The 18,998-nt window shown below is 38.9% G+C and overlaps 1 protein-coding gene across 6 annotated transcripts; it reads right to left on the bottom strand.

The window, feature by feature from the left end:
- Nucleotides 1-253: 253 nt before the first annotated feature.
- slc5a5 (solute carrier family 5 member 5) lies at nucleotides 254-13,288 on the bottom strand. Of its 6 annotated transcripts, none has more exons than XM_025899036.1 (17): nucleotides 13,187-13,288; nucleotides 9,432-9,509; nucleotides 9,085-9,353; nucleotides 8,433-8,498; nucleotides 8,204-8,255; nucleotides 7,366-7,433; nucleotides 6,747-6,901; nucleotides 6,489-6,629; nucleotides 4,693-4,822; nucleotides 4,243-4,331; nucleotides 3,783-3,895; nucleotides 3,614-3,684; nucleotides 3,176-3,262; nucleotides 2,305-2,507; nucleotides 2,109-2,206; nucleotides 1,873-1,958; nucleotides 254-375 (listed from the first exon to the last, which is right to left on the bottom strand). In XM_025899036.1, the coding sequence occupies exons 2-17, from the start codon at nucleotides 9,448-9,450 to the stop codon at nucleotides 307-309; spliced, it is 1,716 nt and encodes a 571-aa protein (XP_025754821.1). In that variant the 5' UTR covers nucleotides 9,451-9,509; nucleotides 13,187-13,288; the 3' UTR covers nucleotides 254-306. The 6 variants fall into 6 exon arrangements, with proteins under 6 accessions (XP_025754821.1, XP_025754819.1, XP_025754820.1 ...); XM_025899034.1 differs by lacking the exon at nucleotides 13,187-13,288 and adding an exon at nucleotides 9,687-9,853; XM_025899035.1 differs by lacking the exon at nucleotides 13,187-13,288 and adding an exon at nucleotides 9,709-9,853.
- Between the last annotated feature and the right edge of the window lie 5,710 nt (nucleotides 13,289-18,998).

The following is an 18,998-nucleotide window of genomic DNA, read 5'->3' as shown; positions in this document are numbered from 1 at the left end:
AGTGCAGGTGTGCATTGTTAGGAATATGGAACATACCAGAATGAGTGTTCCCATGAAAGCCTTTCATCACCTCTGATAGACTGTACTTATAGTTTCTTGGCAAAGGTGTAACTTAAATATGAGGCAGAGTTAGAACCAAAAGATATAGAGAGAAAAACTTTGAAAATGAAAACAACCCCTAAATTTATCAGTGCTGATAGAGAGAAGATAGCACCATGATGTGTTCCAGTGGGATAAGTAGTCTTCTAACAGCTATGAATTGTGCAGTGACTTTATTTTCTGTTGTCTCTTTGGTCTTCCTCCACTTCATTCGTCCTGCTTGTCCATCTTCATCAAAGACACACACTGTAGTTCTTCTGACACTTTGTCTCCCTCCTGAAAACAAAACAGAACCACAGTTAGAGAAAAAGTAAAAAAAAAAAAAAAAAGCAAGAGGCTGACACAAATCTACAATAATGCCTTCTTTATGCACTAACTTTGTTACACCTATTCAACTGCTTTTAACTAATGTATAATCAATCAGGTAGCAGCAGCTCAATGCATTTAGGCATGTAAGCACAGTTAAGACGACCTGCTGAAATTCAAAACAAGCATCAGAATAGGAAAGACAAATGTGGCATGGTTGTTGGTGTCAGGTGGTGTGAGTATTTCAGAAACTGCTGATTTGCTGGGATTTTCCCACACAAAAAGTTCCAAAGTTTACAGATAATGGTCTGAGAAAGAGTTCCCCCAGTTCCCTGGGGGAAAATGCTTTGATGATGTCAAAGGTCAAAGGAGAATGGCTGGCTGCTTTCAGCTGATAGGAAAGTGACAGCAACGCAAATATCAGTTGCTACAACTAAGGTTTGCAGAAGAGCATCTTTCAAAGCACAACATAGCAGATGGACTACAGCATGAGAAGACCACAATGAATACCTCTATTCCTGTCAGCATAGAACAAGAAACAGCCTGTAAATTTGCCCACCAAGCTTAGGCAATAGAAGATTAAGAACAACATTCTGCAACTTCTGCAACATTCAGATTTTAGGGTCAGAATTTGGCATAAACAACATGAAAGAATGGATTCATCCTGCTTTGTACTGACAGTTCAGACTGGTGGTGCAATGGTGTAAGGACAAGAATATTCTTGTCATGTTTTGGGCCACTTATTACCAACAAAGCAATGTCTTATCCCCACAGCCAGCCAGAGTATCGTTGTTGATGAAACTGACTTCTTGAACATGACAATGAGTTCACTGTACTCAAATGGCCTCTACTGTCATAAACATAGAATAAAGCACCTTCGGGATGTGGTGGAAGGGAAGATTTGCAGCGAATAATCTGCAGCAGCTGTGTGATGCTGTCACATCAATATGGACCAAAATTTCTGAGGAATGTTTCCAACACCTTATTGAATCTGTGTCATGAAGAATTAAGGCTATTGTGATTAAAAAACGAGGCTCTGACCAAGGTGTAACTAACAAAGTGGCTGATGAGTACATACTTAAAATAAGGAAAAGTGAAAACTTCTTGGACAAGAAATCTTTAACAGACTGATCATAATTTCTGTGTTTACACTAACACCAAAAAAATCTCCATATTCCACTCTGATGTCACATGTTTATTTATAAAGCAATAATTACCTTTTAAAACAGATTAATTAATAAATTCATTTTCTTTTGTACATTTTCCCATGGAAATAACACAAACGTAATAAATGTAAATATAAGTGAATATCTGAGTGGGAAAAAACTATCCTTCGAACCCCTTCACTTGTTCTAACAGTATTTAGGGCTGCTACGCAGAGTCCTGGTCCTGGCTGTGCACAAGGACTGTGGAAAGTACAGTCATTGGCTGTGCAGGTCAGTCATACAGCAGTCATACAGCACTTACTCTTTTTTTTGATGGACCCTCCACTTTCTTCTTTTTCAGGTCCCACCATAACAAACCTTCTTTAATGTTCTCCCTCTTTGTTCGGCCTGTGTTAAGAGATAAAGAATGGCGTAATACGTTTTAAACACACTGTTTGATTGCTTTGGCATATCTGAAGTGTGTGCACTTTTATTATCTTGAAATCAAATAAAAGCACCGTGAATCAGCAGTTTCCAAACACAATAACAGCTTTTTACCTGTTGCGTAGCTCACAATTACACCGACAAGTACAACTGAACTAGTTGCCATGGCGCCAAAGTAGAGGTAGGACATGGAGTAGAAGTTTAACAGGCCCCTAGTTTGGGGAAAAACAGAGTAACAATTATCATTATTATTATTATTATTATTATTATAAACTAGCATGTACGTTTAAGCCTCACTGAACTCACTGACCCCTGGTTATTGGGGCGAAGCGGGGTGGAGACAGAGTGCTGGTCCTTGATAGGTATACTGCTCTGGGTGATGTTTATGGATTCACAGTCACCTGCTAAGCTGGGCAGGACACCCATGGTCTCCTCACTGGGTGGATACAGAGTTGAACCTACAGCTAGCCACATAGAGACACAGAAGCCAGCTAATATCCCTGTGAATGCCCCCTGAAACACAGATAAAGCAAATGAGCATCCATGGCCAGCTGGTTTCTAAAATCTTTACCTGTAGCACAGTGTCACTGTGAAAAAAGTAATGGCCCATGTGAAGTAACACACACCCCACGTCACTGGGACCTCCATAAATGTAAGGAATTCAGAAAGTAAATATGTGCACCGATAAATTTCCAGGGAAACTTTTCTGGCTAACAGAACAATATAAAGGTGCTGAGTCATGAGCGATAAGTGTGAACTTCTTTCTGACTGTGTCACCATTAAACGAGAGTTCATAAAGTTACTGCTTTAAAAGGTTTTATGTGACGTCCCCGAAAAAGGGAGTGGCGTTAACAGTAACACAAATTCATCATGGATCTGTGACTAACACCCAAGTCTTCCTTAATACCCGTAGATAAAATAAAAAAACGAATCTTCTTATTCGATGTCTACATTATGAGATGACAAACATTCAAGTTAATAATTGTTACATTTTCAAGAAATACGTTTCAAAATTTCCATCGAGTATTACGCAATTTAGTTTGAGACATTCTCCTGATATTTTTAGATTAAAGAGAATACAATTCAGTCCATTGTTTAAGTCCTTTGGCTTTTACCTGTGAATTTAAAGTACATGTGCTTCTTGGAAGTATTTCTAGATCATTTCTTTACCAGTCACTCACCAGCTTGTTTGCTGCTGGGAAAAATATTCCCAAAATGAACACTCCAAGTAATGGGCCGCTGACCACACCCATGACAGTAAATGATCCCTAAAGAGAGAAGATAAATGGTGCGTTCGAAAATCAACCCAAAAAACTTTGTTACAGAGTACAGTATAAATCTTATCTGTAATTAGTTACTCAGAGGTCAAAAATGTAACTGTCTTACATCTCTTATATATGCACTGCAGGCCTGAATTACTGTGCCCATGTGAGAAAAGCACAAACATTTCTGGAGTTTCAAAGTACCTCCTGCTGTGTGTGGCACATCTGAAACTGCAACTTTTACACAGTCTTCCAACATTATCTGGAGTTCACGTATGACAACAACTCTATTGTTTTATCAGTTTTGTTAAAAATGACAAAAATCTTTGGTAAAATGATTGATTATGATATTATTACCTGAAGAACTCCCCAGTTCAGGAGGGAGGAGAGCGCAGCCACCATGATACAACCAGCGCCGTACAGGAGTGCTTAGAGAAAAGGTTCAAAATGCATTATTGCCGAATATGACTTATTCTAAGAATCTGGGACTAAAACATTACAGCAGTAAGTGGTATAGTCAGCCTACACAGTCCTCTGGAAACCAGCATCAGTTTCTTCTGTGTCATGTGAAGCAGATACGGGTGCAGGATATCCTCCATCGTCACCGCAGCCATGGCATTGATGCTTGTGGAAGCCGTACTGTTAAAAAGAGGCTTGATTAACATTAATCTCATGGCGGCAGCTCACAGGTTATTTGATGATTCTTTCTTGTGCATAAAAATGTGTAATATATATGTATGCAGTATGTAAAAGATGTAACATGCATATGATGAAAGTTATACGTTAACAGAGGATATGTAGTTTAGTCCGATATTTCCTCACATTCACTTAAAGACTGAAGAGTTTTCGGTCTTTAAACCTCAAATAGCTTTAAACCATCACACAAGTTAAGAAATGTCTCAAGCGAAGTTATTTACGCTGGCTTGCTGTAATGTGAGGGATATACCTGCTTCAGGTATGGTTTAAAGAAACTCAGATTTGGATACCTCAAGGTCCCACTGTATGCACAGGCGAGGAAAAGACCTGGGAAGCCCGGGTAATTTTGGAATATGTCCAGCACAAAGTACGGCATAAGCTTCATCAGTTGAATAAAGAGTAAAAAAAACCCAAAACAATAAACAGGTACATACTGGCATGTAACATACAAGCATACCAAAACACACTAAAGTTATTAGTGATGCTCGGTCTTGGCCACATAAAGGCCCTGCTGAGCTAATAGAAATGTCCATATTTGTTTGTTTTTTCTCCTTGTACATTCTGGATATTTACTGTATACCTCAATATGCCACTAAGTAAAATATTCAGTTTAGCCATTAGCCTAATTTAACAATAAAATGAGTTTATCTAAGAACAAACGTCTGCATCTCAAGAAACATCTTAAACCTGACTCATTAAATATTTTGTTGCTCAGTATAAAATAAAAGTAATCTGATTACCAGGTCAGGTTTAGAAATCCTCCCAGATTTCAGTGGATCACACGTGTTGTAAAAAGCAAACATGACGATGCCACAGGTTGCTGCACTGCTCACAATGAGGCACAGACCCACTTGGTTCACAAACAGTGCCCTGAAAATGAACCCAAACATGATGACTGTTTCCACTTTCTACTTACTGGTGTGGGAAATGTGAAAATCTGTTATTATAAATTTTAATCTAAAACTTGAATTAGATATCCATCTATGCTTGGAAGTAAATCTACATTACAAAGAATTGCTGGCTACTATATGGAGATGCTCATTGTCAAAATACACATTCTTTCTTAAGTGTAATCGTATATAAAAATATGTACAAGCAAATATCATAATCAAAAAACCCAAATTCATGGATATGAAATATCTGTAGGACAACAATGCTTTATAATATCAAGTGCCTATTAAGAAGAACCAGTGCCTGAACTATCAGACCTGGATAGCCCTCTCACTTTGAGAAAACATGAATGAGGACCACAATAGCAGACACCTGGTAAATAATGATAATGTCCTGAGGGAGTCACTATGAAACAATCTACCTTGCATCCATAATTAAATGACAAGAGAACAAGTCTTCTTATTAAAGCTATTTTAAACCATTAGATAAACAAAGATGTCAGAGCTTTCATGAGGATTTTAGAAGCTATTCAGTCCAAAGTTGGAGAGTTTTGAAAAATCGGAAACAGGGATATGGCACAAAAGCAGTCAGAGAATAGCACATTTAAAAAGATGAAGGACAGCAGAGTAATGATGCAAACTGAAGAGCCACAACACTGTTTGATCCAATATATTTTGAGACAATGTATACATGGCTACAATAGCATCTATGGTCAGCCCATAGCACCAACAGCAAACTGGCCTCAAACTGGCAACTTTTAGGCTACAGGTCCATTTTGTTAATCTCTGTGTGTGTGTGTGAGACAACCATGTTGGGGACATCCCCTCTGACTGACATAATGCAGAGCCAGTCTGAAGCCTGAGCTCTTGGCTCATGGGGTTACTTAAACAAATGTTGACCTTATTATTTGAAACTCTGACTGACCTTTTTTTACTTGTTTTAACAAATCAGCCTTAAATCGTCTTCAGACTCTGCAGAATGCTGCAGCACGACTCTTAACAGGCACCAAGAGAAGATTTCATATTACTCCAGTTTTAGCCTCCCTTCACTGGTTGCCTGTAAGTTTTAGGTTTCATTTTAAAATTTTAGTTCTAACCTTTAGGGCCCTACATGGTCAAGCTTCCCAATATTTATCTGACCTTCTGAAACCACATTCATCTTCTCGAGCTTTAAGGTCATTAGATCAGAGACTGCTGGTGGTACCGCACACTCGTTTTAAAACTCGTGGGGATCGGACCTTTCAGGCAGTGGCACCACGGTTGTGGAATTCTCTTCCACCGTCTCTACGCTGCATGGACTCCATTGATTCTTTTAAAAAACAGCTGGAGACATTTTTATTTAGAAAAGCATTTTATTAATTTCCTCTTACGTTGTTTTTATTGTTTTATTGTTTTACATTGCCATTTACTGTTACATTGTGTTATATTTCCATTTCTTGTGTTGTAAAGCACTTTGTGATTTTTTATCTGTGAAAAGCGCTATATAAATAAGTTTTACTTACTTACTTACTTACTTCCTGGTCTTGTAGCATGGCTTTTCAGTGGTTGGTTACGTTTCAGTTATTATAACTGAAACATAATCAGACTTCATGGATACTATGCTTGTGTCGTAGTCTGTCTGTGTCAGCATGTAGGTCTTCACTCACCACTGGGCTGCTCTCTCTGATCGGCAGGAGATGTATCGCTGGACTTGTGCTTGGTTCACTCCGTACATGGACAGCCAAACCAATGCACCCCCAACAGAAAGGCTCCAGAATGTGTAGCGATGCCGTGGGTCAAAGCTAAAACTGTGGAAGAGCCAAGTAGCATTTGCAGCGACTTGTTCAGTGTTTTTGTATCAAGATGTAGTCGCACACTAATGTAAATTTATATATAAGACATTCATAATTAAAAATGTTTTTTACTCATTAAAATTAATGCGTGATCCATTGTTTGCAATCCTCAGTACTTGTGCCGGACCACCAACCAGAACTGTGCCTTGGATGTAAATGGCCACAAAGCCAAACAACATGACAATGATCTGAAATACATCAGTCCAGACCACAGCTTTGATTCCACCCTACACAGAGATGAGAGGGGACAGAAACAGAGCGTGAGACAAACGTTTGCACTAGTTACCTTAATACCTTTATGTACCGAGTTAAAACTTAACAGAAAACCTGAAACACGGTGTCAGCTGAATGTTTGTGTTTTAATCTCGGATTTAAGTTTACTGCTCTGTGTCAGCTTTACAGTAACAACATTTGGTTTTTGTTCTCAGAGAAGTCTGAGGTTAAAAGACATCTACCATGAGAAAAAACATCCCCCAAAACCAAAATAATCTAACTGCTAGTTTTATCTAGACAACTATCATTTACATTTTATTTTTGTTTTGCACAATAAATTAGGCGTCTTATTTTGAAATACATCCTGCACAAATGAGCCAACAAGGCATTTTTAAATGAACACTGAACTCTGAAACAGGTGGTGGTCTGATGCCGCATGCTTACTTGTTTAATGAGAATATTAAAGCAGTCTTCTTACCAGTGTGGTGTACAAGGTGCAGATGAGCCCAGTAGAAAACAGGGATGCCCATATGTTGAGTCCAGTAGCTACAAAAACAGTGAATGAAACAACAGCTTTATTTGTAAACTACAAGAACCAGTCATTAATAATGTGTGAAAACCATCAACAAATTTATGGTAAAAAAGTAAAAATTATTTCTGGTACTAATTCAGTTCAAGTTATTTTATTTATACAGCGCCAAATCACAACACCAGTTGCCTCAAGGTGCTTTATATTGTAAGGTAGACCCTACAATAATACATACAGAGAAAAACCCAACAATCATATGAACCCATATGAGCAAGCACTTTGGCGACAGTGGGAAGGAAAAACTCCCTTTTAACAGGAAGAAACCTCCGGCAGAACCAGGCTCAGGGTGGGGCGGCCATCTGCTGTGACTGGTTGGGGAGAGAGAAGGAAGACAGTACTAAAGAACTAAAGTACTAAAAGACGGTACTAAATATCATACATACAGTAATTAGATTTGCCTTCTTGAGTTTTGAGCAAAGATACTTAATTAAAAAGTTTCATAAAAAGTCAGTGCAGCAGGTCTTAGTGTCAGGTTTAATTTCACTGTTTCCTATCACTGTTTAGATATTTCTTATCACTGTTTAAACATTCATTTTTGTAACACATATTTCCCTTAAATTTATTTCACCCATCCTCTTCTCAGAAATAAACGGTTTAGCTGAGTCAACACTGATAAGGAACAAAACTTCTGGTGCTACAAATACACACGTGTTCTCCAGTATGACAAAGTGTCAAATAAATGAAAATATCCTATGAAAACAGAGGAGCATGTTTAGACCTCGCCTACCTTGATTGAGAATTAAAGCTGGTGCGTAGATGACAATCCCTGTGTAAAGCAGCTGTGAAAGAGGAAATTCAAGAAAAGCAGCAAAAAGGTGATAAACACTGGGTTAAAGGAGTGACGCCACTAGGTTTGCCTGAAGATGAGAAAATATGAGAAGAATTTGAAAATAAAAATGTCTTTGTGAGCTCCAAATTCTTCAATCCAACAGAGAACATTACATTGTCTGTCTTACCGTGGCAACGAGAAACTGAATGCTCCCCAGCAGCTGCATCCCTCTGCCAAATCTCATCCTCAGATACTGTGACAGGCAGATGGTCGGTGTTATAACCTCATCCTTCTTCACCCCCTATATTCACCATGTTTGAAGGACTACAGGCGCCTTTCAACACTTGGTCAGATAAATTCTATTACTTTGCTGTTTATAAATAAATTTTTGTGTTTCGTTAATTAAAATCCTCAAATCAAACTATTTTTATTATATTGTTCCAAAATTAGCAGCCGCTCAATCATCAGTGGCAAATAAAGTTGTTGCTCCTGTTACTTTGGTAAGTGCACAATCTAATGTATATTTCTAAACTTTTGAATTTTTTAAATTTTTCTTTGTTAATCATTGCAATGTGATCATATGAAATATAAGAAATATGTGATTTAACTAAAAAAAACATACAAAATTTGCAATTCACAATGAAAGGTTGTTATATAGGGATATTTCCATAGCAATTTATCTTAGTGTGAAAGCATTTCACAGAATTATATTACATAGAAAAAATCATCTAAATATAATGATGTGTATCATGAATGATTTAAAACAATTCAGAAGACTGAAATATACTCTTGTTTCCTTCATAAAATAAACGAGGCAATGACCAGGAGGTCATTAAAACCTGATTGGTGCTGGTGATGCCCAGTCGAAAGAAAACCGGCAGGAACAGGTAAGCTGTCAGCAGGGAGTTGATGCTTTGTCCGAGGCACATGTAGAGGAATTTGAAGCCATAGCGAAAACCTTCAGAAGGAACACCCAGAACCTGGACTGCTGACATGAAGCTGGCACAGAGAGACAAGCCAACAGGAATTGCTGGCATGCTCCGGCCCCCCGTGAAGAAGTCGTCAGCAGATGCTTCCCTCTTCCTTTTCTTCAGGGCATGGAAAAGTCCTATTGCCATAGAAACCAATAACATGGCTGCAAAGACTGCATAGTCAGCCAGGACAAAACTTGGTCTGGATGACTCACTAGCAGACTGGCCTTTCATTATTGAGTTTGATAATCTCAGCCCTCTAGATTTCTCTACAGTCAGGATGTTTGGTGGATCTGTCAGAGGGAATTACATCCAATCAGTAACCAAACAATTACTGAAGTATGAAACAGTCATATTAAATTAATATTAACAAATTTTAAATAGAAACATTGTGACAATTCTTAAAGCCAACTAAATGTAACATTTTTGAAAACTGATTTGGGTGGTGGCACAGTGGTGAGCACTGTTACCTCACAGCAAGAAGTTTCCTACGTTTAAATTCATCATCTGGCTGCTGCCTTTCAGTGTGGAGTTTGTGTGTTCGTCATGTGTTTCTGTGTGCCTGCATGGGTGCTCTCCAGGTAGTCTGGTTTCCTCCTGTAGTCTAAACACTTGCAGTTAGTAGGCTATGGTTAATTGGTGATTCTAAATTGGCCACAGGTGTGAATTCTGTTAGTCCTGTGACAGAAATGCAAGCTGTGCAGGACCCTGCCCCTTTAGTAGCAGAAGTGTAGGATGAAGAAAGTCAGATAAGAGTTTCATGTGTCACCCTCATTATTTGTCTTAAGCTCTTACACTGTTTACAACTCGACAACATCCCCACCACACACACACACACACACACACACACACACACACAAAGATATATATATATATATATATTTTTTTTTCCCAAGATGGCGCCACAGTAGGCAGCTTGTTACCTTAGCTCCCAGCTCGTTTTTCATTTATTTTTATTTTCTTTGTGTTTTCAGCTTTTCCCCCCCGACCCTCTTAGTCATGTTTTATTTTGAAATGCAACCTGCATGTCTTCTACTACCTTTGGGACTTTTCACCACCACATCTAGAGAACCTGTAAGCCACCACATTGTTTAAAGCAGGGAGCAGCTATTTGCACTGTGCAATGGGAGGGTAATCCCGGAGGAGCAATTACGGCGTCGACCATAACCTTGTCATTCTTCACCTCACTTGCACCCCCATGGTGAAGAGGAAACCCTCCATGAAGAAGGTGATAAGGGTGTGGTCTGAGGAGTGCAGTGAGGCCCTGTGAGACTGACGAACTGCATCACAGACTACATCAGCTTCTGTGTTGAGACCACTGTTCCTACCATCTCGGCCCCCAGCCCAGCCTCACGTCTACTTCACAGCTGATGAGGTGAGAAGTCAGCTCAAGAGGATGAAGGCAAGGAAGGCAGCAGGTCTGGATGGAATCTACTCCAGACTGCTAAGAGACTGGGTACACCAGCTCTGTCTGGTAGTCCTGCACATCTTTAACCTGAACCTGAGTCTGGAGAGGATTCCTGAACTGTGGAAGATTTCCTGTGTGGTTCCGGTGCCAAAAATCGCACACCCCAGGGAGCCCGACCACTTCAGGTCTGTGGCTTTGACTTCTCACCTGATGAAGACCATGGAAAGGCACATCCTGCACCACCATCGCCCACTGGTGAGCTCATAGATGGACCCCCTGCAGTTTGTCTATCGGTCTGGAATCGGGGTGGATGACGCTGTCATCTACCTGTTAAACCGATCCCTTTCTCACCTAGAGCAGGCAGGGAGCACTTTTTCATGTTTTTTATCTTCTCCAGTGCATTTGACATCATCCAGTCTGCACTACTGAAAGGGAAGCTGGAGGTAGCTGGAGTGGGCAAATAGCTGACTGCATGGACCGTCGACTACCTTACCAACAGACCACAAAATGTGAGGCTCCATGACTGTGTGCTTGAGGTGGTAATATGCAGCATGAGGGCGCCACAGAGCACTGTCGTCTCACCTTCCTGTTCAGCCTTTATACTCCTGACTTCTGTTATAATTCAGACCATTGCCACCTACAAAGGTTTTCAGACTATACGGCCATCATTGCATGCGTATCAGACGGGAATGATCAGGAATACAGGGGGGTCATCAGTGACTTTGCCGACTGATGTGAGACCATCGCTCTCCAAATCAATGCTAGCAAGACGAAGGAGATGGTCATAGACTTCAGGAGGAATTCCCCCCCTACAACACTGGTGAACATCTAGGGAAAAGACATGGAGACAGTGGACTCCTACAAGTTCCTGGGTGTTCACCTCAACAATAAACTGGACTAGACTACAAATACAGAAGTCCTGTATAAGAAGGGTCAGAGTCGACTCCACCTGCTAAGGAGACTGAGATCCTTCAGAGTCTGCAGGACTCTGTTAAGGACATTCTATGACAGTGCCTTTTTTAATGCAGTGCCCTGCTGGGGGAGCGGATGCACGTACAGGGACAGGAGCAGGACTGACAAACTGGTGTGGAGGTCTACCTCTGTGCCGGGATGTGCTCTGGAATCTGTGGTGATGGTGGGCGAGAGGAGGATGTTAGTCAAGCGGACATCCATCACGGGCAACCCACATCACCCTCTGTATGAGTCTGTGAGTGCACTGAGCAGCTCCTTTAGCAGGAAGAAGCACTTTCGCAGATCATTCATCCCGACAGCAGTTTGACTCATGAGTCATGTTGTCACGAGTCACTTGGACATTGTGGACATCCATGGTTACCACTTCATGCATAATCCACCTTATATATGTATGGACGTGTGCATGTATATGTGTACGTATACGTATATATATGTATATTTAGTGAGTATGGTGTATGTGTATTTGTACATGTCTGTGTACATGTACATGTCTATACTTATAGATATCTATTACTTACATAGTAAGTGTAGTAATAGAATAGTTGAAATTTATTATTTGCATATTTCCACAGCCCTCTATCCATAACACGCTCTGGGCATGTGTATACATAGAACCGCTGCTAGCGTTGTGTAAATTTTATTATCTTATTTGTTTTGTATTTCTTGACTTTATATTCTATTATACTCTTTGTATTCTTTTGCTATCTGTACCTGAGCTGTGGTAACGAACAAATTTTCCCGCTGTGGGATCAATAAAGTCTTATGTTTCTTATGTTATCGTATCTTATCTTATACACAAACACACAGACACACGCACACACACCTAGTGAGGAAACTGCATGATCGTTAACTGTAAGCAGATGAAAAATTACCTTTGAACCATATTGGTTCCATGTCACAATGAAAAGCTTTCTTGGTTTGAAAATGACCTTTGTTATTGAGCAGAACTACATAAGAGCAAAACTATGCACTTATACTAATGTAATGTAATCTACAGCAATGGGTATATTTATAATAAAGGTTAGGGCATGCATTAATCTTAACAAACAATCAAATGAAATAAATCCTGTCAAACAAATCTGATCAATGCTTGATTTTAACCACAAACAATCTATATTGGTATTAAAGGCAAACAATATTGTTTCCTAAAACTGGACATACAGTAACATATTTGCTTAGACTAGAAACTTTCCTCAAACATTTTTCCAGGCGAAGATGCTGAGAGCTCAAATGGATCTAAAAGATGCTCGTAGTGCTTGGTAACAAATGACGGATGTCTAGCTATAAGGATATAGTCCCTAGAATTGACTCCTTTAGAACTACTTTTTCCAAAAGATTGAATGTTGACTTAAAAAAATAGAAAAATATATTTTCATTTAACTAAGTGTAGTATTGCCAATTATTAATTATACATGCAAATCTGGATCTGGGGTATTTACACCTAAGCTATAAATGTATTTCCCCCCCCCTTTTGCAGCAAATTGCTAAGAATATTTTGATAGGAAAATGCAAATTACTTAAAAGTACTCGTGGCTTGCAATAAGGCAGCTTTTTATTGGAAAATCTGACTAAAAAATATTAAACACTCACCACTGTTACTCCATGCAGTTCAGCTGTGTCCAGTCACTGAAGGAGGAATGTGCTGTCTGCCTTCTTAAGTCCTCTGCAGCTGCAAGCACGTGTGTAAGTGTGTGTGACGCCTGAACACATCACAAGAAGCTCCATGCTCGTTTGTGCTCAGGTGTGTGTGTGTGTATGTGTCCATGGATGTGTGGTTATACATGTTTGCTTCTGTGTGTGTGCTTATGAGAGACAGAGCCAAATTGATGGGCAGTGTGGAATTTGGTATTTGTAATCGTGACTTTTAATGTCTTAATTAATAATTTGGCTGATTTGTCTGTTTATTTCTTGGTATTAATCACTCCCCTGTTTATATTTGTCACTCTTCTGTTGACTAGAGCTGTTATTGTGTTAGCTGTGTATGGCCACCATTGTTGCACTTGTGTGTGCCCCTCTGCCCTTCAGTAATATCACAAAGTGACTCAGTAAATTTAGTTATAGTATCCAAATTGTGCTGTATAGCGCAGCTGGTCTTGTAATTTAATCTCTAATTTTCCACAGCAGTAACTCTGAAGCTCATTCACTCACTTGTTCAAAATTAACTTCATGCAATTTAATGTATTGCAGAGAGTTTACAATAACTGCAGGTTACTAAAGACCAGAGGTATGGATCTGAGGGTGATGTTAATTTTCATTTCAAAGCTATGTGAAGTCGTAGCTGTGATTTCTAACATGCATGAGCCAGTTTGTTACATGAAGTCCTTTATCTTAAGTTTACTGTTTGTGCCCTTGAACCTATGCTCCAGTAACTTCAGGAGCTACTTTAAATCTTTCCGTGTCAGTTTGTGATTTGTTTTAGTGACTTTTACACTAGTATATGCCAATTCTACAATATTTAAATATATATATGAACAACATCTACCGGGTTGGTAGATGTTGTTCATATATGGGACTCACTGTATGTTCATGTAGAGGAATGTGTATTCACATCTATGTAAGATTAAGGGACCTTATCAACGCTTAATTGTATAGAAAATAGATGGCACTTGTTACGGGTTCGAAATTGAGGATGAGAGTAAAACAATGATGGTCCAGAAGAGGTCAATCAAACAATTGATTTTAATGAATGCACGCAGCGTGGAGAGGTGTAAACTGCCAAACAGTTGTACATCTCTACCCAAAATACACTCTAGATTGCTTTTATAACATCAGGGTATTGTAACGCCCCTTCTTGCGTTTACAAACACATAATTTGCATGTACAGAACATTCATGTATTTTAAGAATTAAATGCAACATAGAGGTTCCTCCTTGTGGCATACTCTTCCGAATATGGTGATGACCTAAGGCCTTTGAGGTCACCATGGACTGGACATCCTTCCGTCACCTCTAACTAAGCAAACTCAAATACCACACGAAGCTGAATACATTCAGGCCTTTGCTCAGCTACTATTTTACTGTAACCAATATACTCAGCATATGAGTTATGATACATATATATTTAACTCAATCATTTTAAAGTAGTTATAACTGCACCTGTAATAAAAATGTTAATATTTGATTATGATAACCCCTATAATATAAATTATAACATAATGCCAGCAGCTTCAATAAACACTTTGATGAAATGATAATTAATGCAATGATAAGATGATGGTTATGTAAAATAATCCCTGTAATTCCACACACTACACTCGTGAGCTATACACTGTCCCCTCTCATTAAGCATATAATGGCAAACTGGTACAAAGGAGTTTTGTTTTTTTAAATTACTTCTTACATAAAACCATCTTGACACCAGAACGTAAAATAACTTTAGCTTCAGTTTTTCTTGGAGGATTAAAGACAAAACAGCCGTCACTCAATACATCGTCTGTCCTCATGACATCCTGACACTTTTAATGGTGTTTCTGTAGTTCCCATTTCCAAGACAGTAGGTGGAAATAGTTGGCTACATGAAAGCCCATTAGCACAAGCTTCTTTCTCTCTCTCTGTTTTTTAGTCATTTCTTTGTTTCCCACCACGGTGATGACACCAGTAGAGCATTTTCGAATGTGGTCTTGTGGTTTCTATTTTGTAAAATGTGGCAGTAAACTAACATTATTTCAGTACGTGACAACATGGGAGTGTGAACAGACTGATCAGACTATACTGGCTCCAGTTTTCAACAGACATATGATACTGTTTTGCTTCTTGAGCCCTTCATCAATGACAGCTGTTATTCTTCACTGTTTATCTTTCTAGGAAACTGTTTCCTTTCAACAGAAATGTAATTTGTGATCATTTGTAATACAAAACGTAAACCCACAGAAACTCTTGCAGGTTGAAAAGCACTAACCAAACACTTTTACATACTGTTTGCAGACTAATGATAGTGGCCAGGACAAAGAGTAAAAAAAACAAAGTACTTAAAATGATACTGGCTGTCATTGTTATTTGATGGCCTTGCAGGTGTATGCCAGGTTACTGGTTGAAGCACATGCTTTTAATAAAGAGAAAGGTACTTTACTAGTACTAATTTTGAATTATTTTGCCTAAAATCCAAAAGATCTCTAGTTTGAGCACAAGGAGACACAAATCCCTTTGGGGTTGTGTTAGGAAGGACATCCGGTGTAAAAATCTGCCAAATCAAACATGTGGAGCTACCTGCTGTGGCGACCCTTGGTGAATATGGAGCAGCTGAAAGAAGTTTATTTTTTCTTTTACTTGTCTTTGCCAAGTTTTATTCCTCTATCATGGGTTTAGATTGCCCAAACTGTGGGCACAAGGAATAATGCACACAATTAAGTATGTAATATGTTTGCATATGCCCTGCTGTAGTACCCTTAAAAATAAAGGAGTCGAAGATGTTCATGTAAATGAATAGAAGGGAAATATGGGACTCACTGTATGTTTCTATACAGCAATATTTGTTTACATCTATACTAATAATAATAATAATGAACTGCATTTATGTAGCACTTTTCGAAACCCTTAAAGCGCTTTACAATTCCAATATTCATTCACACACTGGTGGAGACAAGCTACAGTTGTAGCCACAGCTGCCCTGGGGCAGACTGACAGAAGCGAGGCTGCTATATGGCGCCATCGGCCCCTCTGGCCATCACCAGTAGGCAGTAGATGAAGTGTCTTGCCCAAGGACACAATGTCAAAGACAGACAGAGCTGGGGAGCAAACCGGCAACCTTCCGGTTACAAGATAAGCTTCCCAACCCCCTGAACCACGGTAATGTAACATTTATACTGTAAACATCACCATTTGGGGATGTCTAAAACGTGTACAGTATGTGCCAAAATATTTAATACAGATGTATTTTTCATTTTACTAGTGATGGGATTATTATGTAACTACATAATTTTGAAGAAAAATGCTTTGAAGTATGTATAGGTGTGTATATATCTACTTTCATGCACCAGACATGATCTATACAAATCAATAGTAGAAGTAGAAAACACAAGATGTACAATGAAGGCGCTATGACATCATCCAATGATTTTGGGGCTACAGCTTTTGTATGGTGTTATGGGTGCAGAAATGCTACAAATGGATTATTTCAGCCAGCTGGTATTTTGTTGGTGTAGGTGGAAGCATCATATAGTCATAATGTCAGTTATAGATAAGAAGCTTCAGGGGTCTGAGGTGTATCTCTGTGCCAGTTTCAGCTACTTAACTGTGTTTGAGTACCTGGTTTCAAAAAACAGACAGAGATGTTGTGCATTAGAACAAAGTATATACTTGTCTGCATTAATGGTAATACAACAGACAATAGTGAAATGTGATCATCAAATGTGTTACTAGGGTGTAGCCTTAAAACCAGCAGTTAATTTGTTCTGCTGTGAAAGCTGATCTTAAATAAAGGTATAAATGCTGAAATGTTACTGGAATAAAAGTGTCTGCAACACCTTTTTCCTAGAAAGGAGGCTACCTCACAAGATAAATACACAATTATGAATGTATTTGAATGCCTGGTAACGCACTAACTGTGCTTGATATCCTGTTTAGCTTAGAATAGGATGAAGACCTGAGGCTTCAGGATCTACAATATTGAATTTTTTCCACAGTGTGCTGACTGGACTGACTGAGTATCAGGGGGATACTGATTATGATAATTAGTGCTTCAACTGCAAATATGTTTGGTAAGTAGTCTGTAAAGAAAGACTGACGAACCGGGCCAGGATTTACCCCCATCGCCTTATAAAATCTGTGCCAAATGACTTATATCATCATGACCTTTATCAAATGCTTTAATGACATAAAAGGAATAAACTGAAAGGTTCAGAATTTAAAAAAGACAAACAAACAAACATTTTTAATGTTTAATATCTGGACTGCACTTATTTTATGGCTAAGATGTTAGAGGGAACCTCATAAAGCAGTTACCATGTTCACACGAGTTTTTGAGATGTTAATCGTTTACCACTAAATAATTCAGTCACACTTTTCTTCACTTGTCTTGATTAGTCTTTGTTCCTTGATATGTGTTTCAAACATTCATTCCAGTACTTAATGTCCTCTATCAGTTTTCACATATACTTCATGTGCAGTTTCTGATCCTGGCCCACAGAGCAGTTAAAACACAGAATACCAGAATATTATTCCCATTTAGCACAAAGACTTAATGAACGCTCACTAATGAATTTATATCTTCATATGTTTAATGTGTGCATGTTACATGAAGTGACAGTTAACAGTTTTATGGAGGGTTATGTGCTCAACTGATTCTTGTCTAGGGACAGAAATGCAAATGGATTTGTGTCTCTGGCCCCTGTGATCTTTTGCTTGCTAGGTAAACATGCACACCACTAGCCTATGGAGCTATAAATCATAAAATAAATATTTAATGATCATGGAGTGTACTACACCTCTGCCAAACCCTAATTCCCTCCTGGACTTGTTCCCCACATCTTCTGGACTGGGTGAACTCTCTGTTGCCCAGTCTAACTTCGCACAGAAGATCATTTTCTTTGGACTCTAGCATTTCTCTTGAACTTTAAAGCATAAAAAAAAGATCAGTGTTATCTGTTAGATGTTTGGGTCGTTGGCTCTGTCAATCCAAAAACCTCAGACTTCTCCACAAAACACACCCAGTGAAATAATGGAAATTAAATTTTATGTGTGTCATAGATTGATCCATGAGTGAGTCTGTCTTGTAAAAGGATGTATGGTTGTGTATTGTAGAATGAAAAAAAAAATAATTAGAGATCAAGCTGTAAGAGACACAAGCAAACTCCCCTCAGAGAGACAGAGAGCCATAGGATGCATGGGGAGATTTTTTTTAAAGAGCTGAGCACACAGGACTGAAAACGCTCCACTTTAAACCATAATCAGTATCAACTTTCTTAATGCTTTTATTGTGTTTGTTAATGTTCGATGAGGTTACAGAAATGTGGCATTTGAAACCAACTGCTACTTAAAAAATGTTGCTCCCTTCATGCTCGCTCCTCTTCTGTAGGGCTAACTTGATGCTGATACCTGCAATTGCTCTGTTGCCACTTTAGCCCTATAGTATAAAAACTATAAAAGATAATGTTTTGAAAATTTAAGCAGTAGAAAGTAAAAATATTTGTGTAAAAATGTAGGGAGTAAAAGCCAATGAAGGTAATACTGGACTTTATAGACTCATCCTTTCAGCCATGCTAGCATTGTTGTGGATATGAATGCCAGTCTGTCGGTCAGTTAATAAAGTGCTTTGGATTGTTATTTTGTCATGACTTGTCTGTTCCAGCCATTCCTCTCTTGCTTCCTGGCAGTGTGTGACAAGAGTCTTCATTTCCTCAAATCCTGCTGGGAATTTAAGGACCAGGCAGTTACATCAGCCTCCACCACATCATTGTACCTAGTAA

This window comes from Oreochromis niloticus, linkage group LG15 (genome assembly GCF_001858045.2).
Source record: "Oreochromis niloticus isolate F11D_XX linkage group LG15, O_niloticus_UMD_NMBU, whole genome shotgun sequence".
Classification (NCBI taxonomy): domain Eukaryota; kingdom Metazoa; phylum Chordata; class Actinopteri; order Cichliformes; family Cichlidae; genus Oreochromis; species Oreochromis niloticus.
The sequence above is the reverse complement of the archived record's forward strand: the minus strand, read 5'-3'. Positions and strand labels throughout refer to the sequence as shown.

Bases quoted from the DNA above. Each gene is read 5' to 3' on its own strand.
- slc5a5 (XM_005453978.4), bottom strand. From the start codon at position 9,450: ATGAAAGGCCAGTCTGCTAGTGAGTCATCCAGACCAAGTTTTGTCCTG. The intron at 4,823-6,488 runs GTGAGTGAAGAC...GTTCATTTTCAG, and splicing joins TCAGAGAGAGCAGCCCAGTG to GGCACTGTTTGTGAACCAAG. The intron at 3,896-4,242 runs GTATCCAAATCT...TCTTTTTAACAG, and splicing joins GCATACAGTGGGACCTTGAG to TACGGCTTCCACAAGCATCA.